A 14,830-nucleotide genomic window follows, 5' to 3' on the forward strand; every position below is an offset into this window, starting at 1 on the left:
GTGGTGTTGTATGAAGTTCCTCATTTATTCTGAGCTTTGCCAAAACTAGGCTTAGTGTAGTCTCAGTTCAGTGGATTTTCTCAAACTGTTTGCACACAGTATATTTGTTTTACAGATGGAAATTCTATTGTTTATTAACAAAAAAACAAAAAATCCCCCCAAAAAACAAACAAACAAACAAAAGAAATCAAAACTGCATCCAACCTTTTACAGAATTCATGAATAAGGCCTTTCAAATTTCACATTTACACAACAGGACCTTTCTGGATCAGCTCTACCGTTTATTTATTTTGAAATCATTGGGTCATTCAAACTCGGAGGAAATCTGAAACTGTTTTTCAGCCTCCGTTCAGAGAAAGTTCCCCAGCAATTCAATTCAATTTAAGTCTATGAGCAGTAGATAAGCCCTGCAGGTCTCTTTGTTAGGTTCCAAAGCTCAAGAAATATTAATCTTTAGTGTAAGAATTTCTGTACGACAGCAATTCTGTGTCCAAAATATCAAAATCCCACATTTAATATGTGCATTCGCTGGAGTTAAAACCTCAAGTCCAGCCCGGAGAGACATTGAGAAATCCAAAAGCTGATATTCTATCCCCCCAAAGTCTGCTAAGCTGGTCTGTGTGTGTTTGTGTGTGGGTGTTAGGTCTGATGGGAGGGGTTCTTAAGTGCAGAGGCCTGAGTAACAGCAGTGATGAGGTGACATGCTGATCTTTCTTTAAGCACTGACCTGAACCCTTGACCTCTTCACTCAAACATATCTGTACCACTGAACCAATGGACCAGTTATAATTACTGGCACACATCACAGCTCACCTCACACAATCATTACTGATGATATCAATGATTTGACACTATGTTTTCAGTGACCTCACTAAACCCTTGTCACCCGGGGCCTCCTTCCTCTGTGTGTGTTTGGCTCTCTTCCCAACTACTCCATCTGCTCTGAGTGAACACTACATTATAGATCATTGGCCCAAAATGTTGCTAATCTCATTGAATAAGGTCTTGATATGTTGGTTGTAAGATGCTGCAGATATTGTTGCTCAGAAAGCCTTACTCAGCCTTCCTACTCTAGATACTAAAAAGTATTACTAAAAGTTCCCCCAAGATATCGTTGTGAAGTCCATCCCAGACAAAACACATGAGACAGCCACAACGGTACTTTCCACACTGAGATCAATACTTCAACAGACTTTTTCTGTAATATTTTGCATTAATCATAAGTGACACTGCTCTATTCCTGCATGTTTCATTAATTTTGTAATGTCTTCCACAGATGTCATAAATCAGTTTATAGGTTCAAAACTAATGTCAAAGTAGGAAACATATAAGAGAGTGAACCTAATGACATTTAAACTCAGATTATCTAAGAAAGCGCAAGCCTCTTAAATAATGCACTGCTGTAAGAGCAAAAACACAAAGCCGGCTTCTTCCCCAGTTTTTGAGCCTTGTTTTAGATACGTTTTTCAGAACGTCATTATCTCAGCCATAAAAAACAAGTTTTCTATAAAATATGTACATGCACCTTCTTTCTGTTTTGTGACTGCTACAGAATTGTATTGGTTTGAATACAAACTCATTCAACTCAATTGCCAAATTGAATTTATTCCACTGTATAATCTGTATTTGCTTATATAAATCCACTGCAAAATTTTTTGGCTGTGGAACCAAAAAAAGTTAGTTTGAACATTCCCAGCAGCACTGTAATCTAAGCCGCAGACTTGCAGCACAGTAAAGTGCCGCCTAAGCAGCCACAGACACACAACTCAAGCAGGAGGGCAGTGACTTGGTGGTTCTCCTCCACTATCGCCTGCTGCCAGAGAAAGTCAGCAATGTTATTTTTCTTCTGGCCACCCGGATCTCAACGATCCATCACCCAACAACGTGATGTCACCAGAAGAACCGGCAGCCCACCGGCGACAAAAACAATGACGCTAATGACAAAGATTAGGATCAGCCTCTCCTTTAGTTTTTCTCTTAGTCACAGTCTCATGTTCAGGAAATCGGCTCCATCTGTAGAATTCTTCCCATCCCGACCACTAAGAAAGCTAATATGGTCAAGAAAACTGAAACCAGATTGGGTGAATAGAGTATATGATTTCGTTTGTGAGTGTCATTAGTGAATTAGTAAAGAAGATGCTGTCACACCCACCTTACTGTATGAGGTCACTCACAAAAGAGGAGCTGTACTATTACCTCATTAGACATGGAAGGTATAGCTTGGAGCAATTGAAGGTGGAACAGCTAGCTAGAACATTAATACAGAATGACAACGTTGCATTATCTCATCTATCTCAAGCATTCACACCATTGCTGTTTTCATTTGGCCTTTAAACACAAGGCATTCCCACTGTTTTCCAGACACACAGGAAGACAGTCCTTAACCACCTGGGCTGGGTCCATCTGCCATCAAAAGATTTGGCTGTGGAAACAGCACTGTGCTGTTTGAACATGGAAGGAATTCCCAATGACATCATGCCAGAAGCTTTTGGCTCCGTGGTGATGTTTACAACAAATATGGAGGCAACAATGGAGTACCGTACCGAGGCTGTCGACACAGGATCACTGGCAGAAAAGCTCTGTGCTATTGTTTTTCTATGGAGAGAGCAGTGACGCACATTTTACACCTTGAACTCTGTTAGCACTGACCTCCAAACAGATTGTACTGTAGCTAACTAGTGTCCCTGGGTTGTGTGACGTTTTTGTTGATAAATTGTAAATAAACTGTATGATGACGCATCTGTTTGGTCAGGGTGATCTGGATAGATGCTGTTTAGTAGCAACTGGACTTGCTTTAAGTTCTGAAGATGTTCTAACTGACATTGCGACATGCAGTCAGAACTGGTAAAGCCTTTGGATGAGAAGTGAAACATCTTCAAGAACTTAAAGTCCAGTTGCAACTAAACAGCACATTTGTGATAACCATGACCTAGATGTTTTCACAGATATGATGTATCTGTACTTATCCTGGGTACATAAAGGCACTAAGAGATCCTAAAATCTCCCTGGCAGTTCTGATCTAGTACGGTTCTGGTTAAGGTCCAGAGTACAGCATAAAATGATTTTGTGCCCATCTTTTTTCCAACTAAACTACTTTGTCTTCTGCATTACAATATTTCTTTCTCCTCTAACCCCAAGGCCTGTGCCACTCCCATCTCCCCCTCTCCTCTCTCCTTCTAGTCATTCCTCCCATCTGGCTGCCTCCCCTGCAGATGAGACCCTGCTAATTAGACTTGACCTGTTAATTAGCCACCTAATGAGTGCACTAACGAGGGACGGGCAGGCTGATTAGAGGTAGCGGAGCTCAATAACTTGCTGGTGGAAGTGGACAAGTCAAACAACTTGCTTGGAACAACAAAAAGGTATGAAAATGACACATTAATGGTGCACTGTGTGACCGCAGGAGACATTTTTAAAAAATAATTCTTGATGGCTAAAGTAACTGTGTCTTTGTCAACACAGTGGACTTATCTTTAAAGCTTTAAAGACTGTGCAATTGTATGTGAAATTACAAAGAAAAAAAGAATACATTTGGATTTTTTATACTGTGCAGTGTGTGTTTATACCTCCAGTAGGTCTATCATGCGCGTCATCTGGGAGTAGATGAGGACTCTGTGTCCCTGTGCCTTTAGCCGACTCAACAGGATATCCAATGTGTGGAGCTTGCCACTTTCCGTTATCAGGCTTTCCTTATCTGTAAGAAGAAGAAATAAATAAATGTAAACTCAGACTACATGGATGGTGAGAGATTGGTGCTTTAAATTATTGCTCATTTTAAGCAGCTAATTGTCCAAAACTATTTAAAAATTTATTCTTTGTGGTTATGTCTAAACTTGCAGGCATACACAACTTTTATATGTGTTTACTCATATAGCAGTACTGACTTTCTCTGAATTGACAGAACAAAGAAAACTAAGTCCATGACAAAGCCATATTTTTTTCAGATAAGAGCCCCTTCACGCAAGAGGATCAGCTATGTGCCAAATCCTTTTACATCAGTCTCAGGTTTTTTGAAATAAAAGAAATAAAAAATTAAAATAACATGCTTCCTTATTGAATGGACTACTGACAAAAACCTATAGCTAGTGAGAGAATCAAAAATAGAGAGAGGACAAGGCCGAAAGAGAAGTTGTGAGAATGTCAGGTGACTTCAAATGATTGCCCACAGAGAGTAAATGGGAAGCAATCTCAACCCGGGTCTGCTGTGGTTCCCTCCATGTCCAGCTGATGAGGAATTAACATCATCTGGCACAATGGCAGATTGAGAGAAGGGCTGAGGTTGCCATCGACCCAGTGACAGGCACACTATGGTGTATGACCAAGAGGTCATGACCCTAAGTGGGGAGAACCTATGGCCAGGTCCAGGGTCAGGTGACAGGGTCAGGTCCGGGTTACAAGAGAGTCCCTATGGGAGAGTGAGTCTAGGCTATCTTGCACTCGAGTTGGACACTTGTTCACTAGCCCCCTTTTGTACACTGAAAACCTGGGCTCATAAATATTTCCAAATCTCATTTCCTTGCTTTGTCAGTGAAATGTAACCAACCACATTAAAATCACACTGCATCCAATCCAAAACACAAGGTCAGAAAATTTAAACTGAGGCTATAATAATACGCACTATCCCTGCCACAATTTCAGTAAAACACTGATATTGAAGAATTTTCACTCAATCGAAGGTGATAAAGTCACTCCATTATCCTGCAAAAGCCACAAAACTAACATGAGATTTCCCAACTCTTGACCGGTAGAATTCTATGCTAACGAGGACTCAGACTGAACCCTGACCTGTGACCTTCTAGAACAGGCCCCCAAATAAGGTCAAGCCCTGCAGAGGTGTTAAAGAGGAACTACTAAAACAGATGAACAGAGGAAACACTGGTCACTGTGAAGTGGTGTCAGCTTGTCAAACACATTTAGTCATGGGCTTACACAGACCTTGAGCTCATGGGAACGTGTTGACAGGATGAGTTTTGAACCAAAGTTAGCCTATAATTTAATTTAATTTGTGTGGCTTTCCTCAAGACAGCCAGTTTATTGTAGGCAAAGTATAAAAACTTTACACTTCTGTTTGCTTGCTTGTTGTGTTTTCCCAGTGAAATAGAAACGGCTGAAATTAATTGGGCTAAAATTATAAGGTTTACATAGAAATACAGAGAAATGGAGAAAAGTAAATGGGCAAAATGAGGGAAGAAAGAAGGGAAAAGGGACAAATAATTATAAGTTGGCTCAGTTGATAGAGTAGTCGTCTATAAACCCCAGGGTTACTGGTTGGATCCCTGGTTCCTCCTGGCTATATGTTGAGGTGTCCTTGGACAAGACATCGACACCCCACAGTAGCGACATCATCTACTGCAGCTCCCCAAGGGGATCAATAAAGTCATTATTATTAATAAAAGAAACTCGAAATACAATAATAGCATAAGACAATAAACTAAATCTGAAGCAACCTAACTGTAGATTTATTGGAAGGTATGAAGCTGTTACACAGTGCTGTGGTTCAGATTTCTATCAAGAAGCCAGCTCACCACAGGTTTTGAGATACAAAAACACTGTATACCACCATCAAAGGCCTATAATTGTCGTTGGCGTCAAGAAAGTGGATTGAAGGAAGAGAGAGAGACATAGAGGATTAGATGTGTGTAAAAGCAAAAGGCCCAGACAGACAGTGAAATGCAAAGAGTGAAGGGGGTCTGTGGTGGCTCCGGCTAAAGTGAACCAACATTAGAATGGTGGCTGCGGTGGTGATGCTGTGGTTTAGATCAGACTGGGCCTTTTCACAGCAGTTGCCAATTTAACCAAGACTACTGCTCAGTCAAGGGCACCAATCAGCACTGAGGTCCACACTGCCAACCACCCAGACTTAAACCTTTGGCAAAGACACAAATAGTATAGTAAATAAATAAATATTATTCAGTGCTTTTCCCCAATCTGTTTCCATTTAGCAGATTATATTTAAGCCTCCAGTCTCTGATGTCATGTTTGAAGACGAGTTAAACCCCTATCTGAGGCATGTTTTATTTAAACTATTTACCGAAGGGCATAAACTGTAAATCTTAAAAGCTAATATTAATCAGTTGTAAACTGTTATTTTGTATGAGGAGACATGTTAGTCCTGGCATTTTTTTAAATGTCTGGATTATAAATGAAAACAAAGGGGGAGCTGCTATGCTCTTTAAGAAAGTGACCTTCTGATGTGTAGATATTTCTTATATGTTTATCTTCATGTACAAGCTATAACCACAGTCTGATCACTAACATAATACATTTTCATCTCAGAAGCATTTAACACATTGGGAACCAGTATAAATAAGCTAGCTAATTGCTAAACAATCAATGACAAGCAGGGAAACGGAAGTCCAACAAAAAATAATCTCAACCGAGCAAATATCCAAACTTGTCAAAGCCCAGCAATGTGGCTTCAGAGAGAGGTGCCCGAGTTCAAAACATTTAGTTCTGCATACAGAAAATCCCTATTTATAAATACCGCTGCCATACCCTGTAAAGCGGAGCCAGGAGAATGAATCATTCCGATTTGGGAGGGCTTTGGTGGTCTGTCTCATTCCAACATAACACTTATGGCTTACATTATAAGCTACATGTGGCTGCAATGAAATGCGTGACCATAAATGTGAGCGAACTGGATGCAGTAACCATGCATGTAGCATGAATTATGGATGATCTACAGGGATTAAAATAGATGTCTATATATTTAACTAGCATGTCGCTTTAGATGAATTGGCCTAAAGATTCATTCAGTTGGGATTGTGTGAAATAAATTCACATGGTAACAGCATCATTTTGTAACTAAAGGGAAAACAAAAGAAGCTGCAGATAACCACACACAAAAAACCACCAAAAAACAGCAGGACATGTGGAGTGACATATATATATATATAATACATGAGCAGCACAACAAACATTTGGAATAAAAGGCTTTGAAATGTACACAAAACAACTTTATAATTAGATTGCAGGGAAAGGGAGTGTGTTAAGACCACACCCCAAAAACAGGAGCAAATCCCATGCGGTGTGACACCACTCTGTCGTTGCCATGGATTCACATATCAAGCTTCACCACCTGCCCTGCCCCCCTTTCACAGAACCCCACTCCAATTCAGTCTAACAGTGGTATTCACTCAGCCAGCCCTCCCCATCTCCTCCTATCTTTACCTCCTGCTGGCAGATTAGGCTACACTCATATGTCCCTCCTCTTTCCCCCTTTTTACCACATCCACTGCACTCTCCAGCTCCCTCTCTATCCTTCCATCCTCCACTACTACAAACTCTCCCTCCTACTCCCCTTTACACACCCACTCTCCCTCCTCGTGCTGTCTGTCCCCCAATGGTGTAATCCAATCCCTGTAGGGCCAGAGCCAGGGGCCTGACACGGTCCTGACCCAATTAAAGGCCTGCTGCCAGCTAATTAACCCCGGCCCAGCCCTGGCGCCTGGCGCCTGATACTCCCAAACCAACTATGGTGCTAATTTCATTAATACGTTACTACAATCTTCTGTCCTGTCCTGTCCCCTTCCACTCTGCTGCTGCTGCCAAAGCCAAAAGTGGAGCCGCCCTCAACAGGGAGTTAGTGGGCCAGATGCGATCGAAAAAGAGGAGATGAACAGCAGTGAGATCGCAGAGGAAAAAAAATATATCAAGAGCTGATTGAAGAAGATGGATGGATGGTTATGTGAGAAAGAGAGACAGATGGGGGGCCACAGAACAGGTCGAATCAACGATCGAACCAAGTGTCGGCTCCTCACTGTATAATGATACATTACACTGTGCAATCAATAAGTCAATGGGCAACACTTGTTCAGCACTGCTGATGATGGAAATGTTACCCTGATACTACTTTACTGCTTCTGCATGTATCGACAAAAAAAAAAAAAACTGTACTAAAACTTAATTTTCTAACTATATCGCCGTCACCATAGCTGAGAGACAGATGCCAGCGGGAGATTCTGGAAAAAAGATTTTAGCTTCTTGTCGGCGTTTTACAGTCTCTGCATTAATTTGTCATAAAATGTGATCTGATCTAAATCAAGAGTATTAACAAATATAATGTGCCCAAAGTAATAACACAAAAAAATTCTGATGACAGAGAACAACCATAAAAACCTCACAGTAGAATGGAAAAAGGTATAATGACCTCAAAAAGCTAATACAAGCCAGGTGTTAGCATAAGTTAGGAAAATTAGTTTTGGAAGTGTGGACTAGAGCTATTTTGAGGTTGCTCTGGACAAGAATAATACGCTTATGTGAGCCATGCCTCACCAAAAGGAGATTTCAGAGAATTTACAATCAGGAATTGTTGATTTACATAAAGCTGGAAAGCGTTAATGTAAGGTAATGTTAAAGAACACACAGCACTACACTTGACGTAAAAGGTAAACTGTAAAGTATAGTGGAGGAAACATTATGATTTGGGCCTGCTTTGCCGCTTCAGGGCCTGGCCAGCTTGCAGTTATTGGTGGGAAGATGAATTTCCAATTCATTAAATATTCTACTTTTTCCACTAACACTATGAGGTTTTTTTATGGTTGTTCTTAATAAAGACATTGACTTTGACTTAGATGAAGATCAGATTATAGTTTGACAAATTAATGCAGAAAAACAAGAAATTCCACATACTTTTTCTTGTCCCTGTGTGTGTGTGTATATATTAAAACACACACACACACACAAAAAAACACACACACACACGAAACATGTCTGCGCATACATCACTGTCTCCCCTCAAACATGCAAAAGGAGCACTGCTCTTGGTTCTCTAGGAGTCGTTAAGCACAAGAAGAGACAGACAGTCTGGTGAGCACTCAGAGTTTCATGGGGGAACCTCACCACACCACAGCACCCATTGTGAACTCTGTCATTAAGACAGATTACTGCTAGTTACCCTTGGCCAGCACTAACTCGACACACCACAGATGAAAGCTAGCTGGCTAAGGGACAGAGTGAGTTAGAGTGGTATTACTTGGCTTCCATGTTCAGAGATGTCATCATAGATGTATAATGTGGGTAATGTCTCCCCCTTCAGTCTAGTTTGGGATTTTGAGTTTCTTAGTTTCTCATTATTGATCATTTTGCTATTATGCAGGTGTGAAGCACCTTAAATTGCCACTGTCCATAAAAAGTGCCACACAATAAAACTGACCTGGTTTGACTTAAGTATCTACAAACACCGTTTTTTCTTATTGTAAACACATTAGCATCAAACAATTGCACTAGAAAATTTATACAGAATCCCTCCATTCACTTGTTTCTGCATGTTTTGTTTTGTTTTCCTTCTATTCTGGCAACAAAAATACTGCATTCCACAGATGGTTGCCAGTGCCAGTCTAATGCAGATGCAGAGGGGCAGAGTCCAACGGTGATGTGGTAAGGCTGACTATGTGTGTTGTTTTGTGCCTGTCTATCATAGGGCTGGGGAAGCTTCCTGCCATTTTGCTGGAGAGCAGAGTTTCTTTGAAGGGACAGGAAGGCAGAACTGCATTTCCCACAGCCTGATGTGGGCTGCTGGGCCAGACCTGACTGGCCTTTTCGCACTCGCGCTCTCTCTCTCATAGTCTGATTAGTACACAGAGACAGACACAGACATACAGGCAGACACAAAACAGATATGCACTCACACAAGTTGCACATCCAAGTCCATTGAGTCCATTAATGTCTCTCTCACACACATTCAGTAACACTCAATTCCCAGCTAACAATAAAGCCAGAAAAAAAAAAAAGAGTCCGTGCTATAGTGAGAGGGCCGTCATTTTGTGGAACGGCTCCTTCTAATTACTGTAAGAGACACAGGGGCCACACAGACAGCAAGAAAGGTTATTTCCATGTTACAGTGGAAATGTTCTGCAAATAATCCCACAGCACGCAAGTTCAAAACTATTTCCTTTCAAATAGATTTTCATTTATTTAAATTCATTTTTTGAGATTTTAATCTCAGCATGAAACTATTCTCTATTATAATATAAAGCTCCAGTCATAGCTTTATGTTAAGTTTCCAGAGAGGTGATGGTAGAACTGCAGCATTTTAGCAAACAAACAAAACTTGAATGCTTCTTTATTTACTGTCAAAACCTCTTACTGAGTGAATACATGGGTTAATTTCTTATACCACCCTGCATGCACCTTGACTTGTCTGTGATCATTACAAACAATATGGTAGTATCAAATCATCAATCAATATTAACATTATTAACAAAGAGTAACTAATTCATTCTTTTTTAATTAAATGATGGTTATCCCTTAGTAACATAATATCATTACAATAACATCAAAAATAAACTGCTGTTGCCTCAATTGTTTTTTCCTCCTCTATAGTCTGATTTCTAATAAGTCGTCCGATTAGATTCCACCATTGATATCAATGGGCAGCCATACTCACGCCATGGTGCTCAAAACAAACAGTTATTCAGCTCTGCATTTGTTCTAAAGGTGTGGGGCTGGGAGTGCAGAGAAGAGGGAGGGTGGGAAACTTCAGCTGGGCTACTGTACATATCTGGGCCTTGATGTGGCAACAATGTGTTCAGCGGAGAACGGGTGCCCGAATGTTGGGTCACTTCCTTCCTGCTAAGGCTGAGAAAGAAGTGGGAGACCAGACGGACTTAGAGGCCAAAGCCAGATACTGATTTCAGATCAGCACATGGTCCTGTCTGTTAGCTGGAGAGACAGAGGTGAAGTTTGTCCTTGGTGTGAGTGTTCTTGTGTGTGTAACTGAGGAAAGGCAATGCTGCTGAGCGTGGGAGAGTGTGTGAAGGGAGAGGTGAGAGACACCTCAGGCACCGTGTGAGCGCTGCACAGTTCCCTGAATGGACTCAGTGGTACACAGACACACACAAAGACGGACCATCTATTAGTGTTACCTAACTAAGCACTTGAACAATGACCAGTAGCTAAACTTCCTCGCTTTGTCTGCCTCCATATAACTTCACAAGAGCTTTCAGGCTGTTCTCACACAGACACACAAATACTTGTTTTGTTTCTCACTTTTACACACAAACACTCTCCCAAGTACATGTATACAAAGATGGGTAGACAACAAAAATCAAGCACTACAATATACCAATCTGTGAGAGCGTCTACAGAATTTTTAAAGACCTCAATCATATTTAGATGTGTGTTTTACAATGACCCACAAAACAAGTCTTTGACAAAATTGACAAAAAATGTTTTTCAGTCTTGTCAGACAAGTATGAAAGGACACACATGTCCATTTTCTGTGCCAGGAATTTCTCACAAAACAAAAAGAGTGCAGTCATCACAATCCATGACAGAGATAGTTTATCAGGGGCAGAAAGGCTGAGCGGGTCAATGAGAAGGGAAGTGTTGTCTGTAAAACTGTAATGGCCTCTCTCACCCTAGACATCCATCATTCACCTGAAGCCTGGCAGTGAATCAGCTCCCACTCTGCTCCAGTTGACCCTTCATTCAACAAGCCAAGCTCTTCTGATAAAGTGCTTGTAAGCACACACGTAAAGCCACGTACACACACAGTCATGTATCCACACCTTAGTGGAAATTGCTGGTACGTGTTTATATGAGTGAATGTCTGTAGAGCACCCTTTGGCTGCCTGGCAGACAGACAGAAAAAGGTGATGTGACCACCTCTGCCCCCATGACCCTGGTTTATCCTCTGTGAATTCTCCCACGGCTATTACCTCTTCCTTCACACCAAAACACCATATATTCCCTATTTAATAGAACAAATAGCAAATTGACGCTTCAATAAATATAGGGCAAACATGCTGACACCATCTGCTATTTCAAAATCTGAAGTGACCTTTTCTTGTCCAAAATAGAAAAGGCACACACACACACACACACAGCCCTTACCAGGTATCCGAATAAAGGACCATCCATGACGAGAGTAGAGGGCCATCACCCCACCAGGGCACTGTGGGTGGAAAGAATTTGCCCTCACACACCAGTCTGAGGCAAGTTCTGGGGAGCCGTAGAGGAAACACTGTTTGAAGATGATGCTACCTCCGCTGCGTATTACGTGCCACTCGTACTCAGCACTGCGGTCATCGCAATAACGCTCCATGGGAACTGCTGTTACCTAGGAAACAAAACAATAACAAAAAGATAGGGTTTTCAACAATTGAAATAAAATAAATAAAACAATGTTGTTTTGAGGTAGCATGTTAAATGTAGAGTGACATGACAAGGTTTTAAACATTTGTTCAGTAAAAAGATCTGATCAATTACTTATTCCAAATATTATGCTTTATTTTGACAAAAAAGTAAAAAACTGACCACCTGTATACGGTAGACACACAGAAACCCCCTGCATGGAGGCTGGTTTCACTGACTCAGCAGGTTCTGTGTGTAAGTGTGTGCATGTGTGTTATTGTTGTTGTCAACCTGAGCAAGAATCCCTTTTTAGAGGCTCTGTTTGTATTAAATGCAGCTGGAACTTACTGTGCTCACCCCCACAGGCCCACCACACACAGTCACATAAGAGCTTCTCACTGTTGAAAGCCCACAATGGCAACAGCGCCTAACTCTTCCCTTTCCACGATCACTCAAATGCTTGTCCTTTGTACATGCAGCGCACACGCACATTTTTGTGTGGCAGTCATTGTGAGGACACTCATGCAATCTACTCTGTTTCGATTTTTAACTAACCTAACTCTAAACATCACAACTAACTGCCTTGCCCTAAACTTTACCCTAACCAAAAACTACTTCTAACCCTAACCTACTAGCTCGGGCTAAAATGTCCTCACTTTGTAAAAATGTCCTCACTCCAAAGGTTAAAGATGTATGCTGTCATTCACAATGATACATACAAATACACACACACTACTCTATTTGCTGCTCACAAATGCACATACCCTGGGTGTGGCAGCTAGCAGAAACTTGGGTGGCAGAGTGGGCTGGCATGGCCGTAATGTAGAGGAGGAAGAATTTCTGCTGCAGATCTTCACGTCTGCGTGTCCCACCATGCCGGGTCTTAAGGCTGTGAACACAAGGTCCTACAAAAAACACATAAAATGAAGAGAAGACATTACTATCCTGTGTCATAGATGATACAACAGCTCAATGATCTGAATGATAAAATATTCATCATCATTTGACAGGTGATGTTTCACCTTCAGCTGAAATGATTCATGCTTATTTAAAAAAGTTAGAGTTCTTTCAAAACAGAGCTAAACAAACTGACTACAGAGGTTAATGCATGCAGCGCGCATGGTTTTTATAACTGATGTATATTTCAGTTTAGCTGGCTATGTGCCAGAAGACGTGTAATCCTAAATGTGGGATGTGAAACAAAAGCAATATATTCTGAGCAAAGATCACTGCTGTTGAGATAGTCACTAACCATAACACAGTGGCAGAAGATAAAGAATACATAAACTTTATGTACATGTTACTGTGAGTGGCGTGTGACACCACCACAATGGCGGACACACAGCGCCATCTAATGGTACAGCTAAATAAATATGACTCAGGTCATCACCACCACTCATTAGCAAGTACTAATACTTAATTAAATACTAATTTAGTTTACTGGATATGAAAAGACCAAATAAAAAATGTATCAGTGCACAGAGTGAAAGAAAATGGTGAAGAAGATGGTAGACTGAAAAACTGAAAAAAGACAAAACTCCATACAACATAAACTATTACAGGTAAGTATTATAGGATTTTAACTGGATTCCTCTGATGGACTACAACATTTGTTTTTTTTAGTTTGACTTTTCTAGGATATTTTATCTTAATATATCACAACATATTTTTTTTTTTCATATTCAGATAGACAGAGAGATACTGGTACAGATGCACAGAAAGCATATTTTTAAAAAATGCCCCACTGTCATGTAGGTAAAACCCAAGGTAAGGAAGTATTTTGAGTTTCCAACAGCAGTAAGGAATCTAAAAGAAACACTAACCACACTGCCAAGTACACAGCCAGAGAAAGATGAGCCAAGCAGAGAAAGAAGACACTGTGTGCCAGCTACACGCAGCTTCAGAAGAAAAGTGAGGAGTTGAAAGTAGTGGGTGAAAACTGTGGGAGTAAGTAATTTCTAGAAGCTCAAGTGGGAGTCTGGGGTCAGCGTGGTCATTCAGTATTAACTCTCCAGATGTCTATAAGGTTCTCTTTTTCTCGCTTAAATCTGAACTTGCTCCTTTATATTTTTCTGCTCTTATGTTCCTTAAACAGTTCTTGGGGGACCTAAAACACCAGGCAGTTCTCTCATTTAGTGTGATAAGGCCAGGAGAGAAAGAATAGCCTTAAATTACTCAGCAGCATTTTGTACTATACATTTTAGACCAGTTAAGTTACAATTGGTGGATGATGGAAATGTGATTTTTGAGGGTTTTTTAGCTGAGCAGACTGACTTTAACACTCAAAGTTGTGAATGCAGCTGTTCACATTTTTGAGGTGGTCTGTGTATTTGAACTGGCACATACTGTATGCTTTGTACTGTATCTTTTACAAAAAAACAGTACAGTTGCTGTTTTGCCATAACCAAGGGGTTTGTAGCTATAGAATCCAAAACCAGCATTTTAGTGCAGTCAGAAAGAACTGTGACAGAGATTGCTAAGCTAAAAAAATTGTTTTGCCAAAAACCCACAGTAACAAAATGCTGCTGTATATGTGCTACCATTTATCTGACCCACACCTAACTATATCCAACTTCTGTTACTGTAGTCGGCATCCTCAGAACCAGGTTTCCTGTTAGCACCACCGTGCTGCTAAAAAAAGATAAGTCAGCCAAAATGTTCATACTTCATAACTACTACACTTCTTTAAAACAAATACTAGATTAAAATAACATTAAAAACTGAATTTAAGTATGAGGGTAAATTAATATACATG

At 40.6% G+C, this 14,830-nt stretch overlaps 1 protein-coding gene across 4 annotated transcripts in view; it reads right to left on the reverse strand.

Moving 5' to 3' along the window:
- ino80 (INO80 complex ATPase subunit) overlaps window positions 1-14,830 on the reverse strand; it is a 33,712-nt gene that overhangs the window by 6,812 nt on the left and 12,070 nt on the right. For all 4 annotated transcript variants that reach the window (XM_026341097.1, XM_026341094.1, XM_026341095.1 and 1 more), the window contains exons 26-28: window positions 12,840-12,980; window positions 11,836-12,061; window positions 3,567-3,694 (exon numbers count right to left, since the gene is read on the reverse strand). In XM_026341097.1, coding sequence (XP_026196882.1) covers window positions 3,567-3,694; window positions 11,836-12,061; window positions 12,840-12,980 — 495 coding nt within the window. The remainder of the gene's footprint in view (window positions 1-3,566; window positions 3,695-11,835; window positions 12,062-12,839; window positions 12,981-14,830) is intronic.

This window comes from Anabas testudineus, chromosome 24 (genome assembly GCF_900324465.2).
Source record: "Anabas testudineus chromosome 24, fAnaTes1.2, whole genome shotgun sequence".
NCBI classification, from domain to species: domain Eukaryota; kingdom Metazoa; phylum Chordata; class Actinopteri; order Anabantiformes; family Anabantidae; genus Anabas; species Anabas testudineus.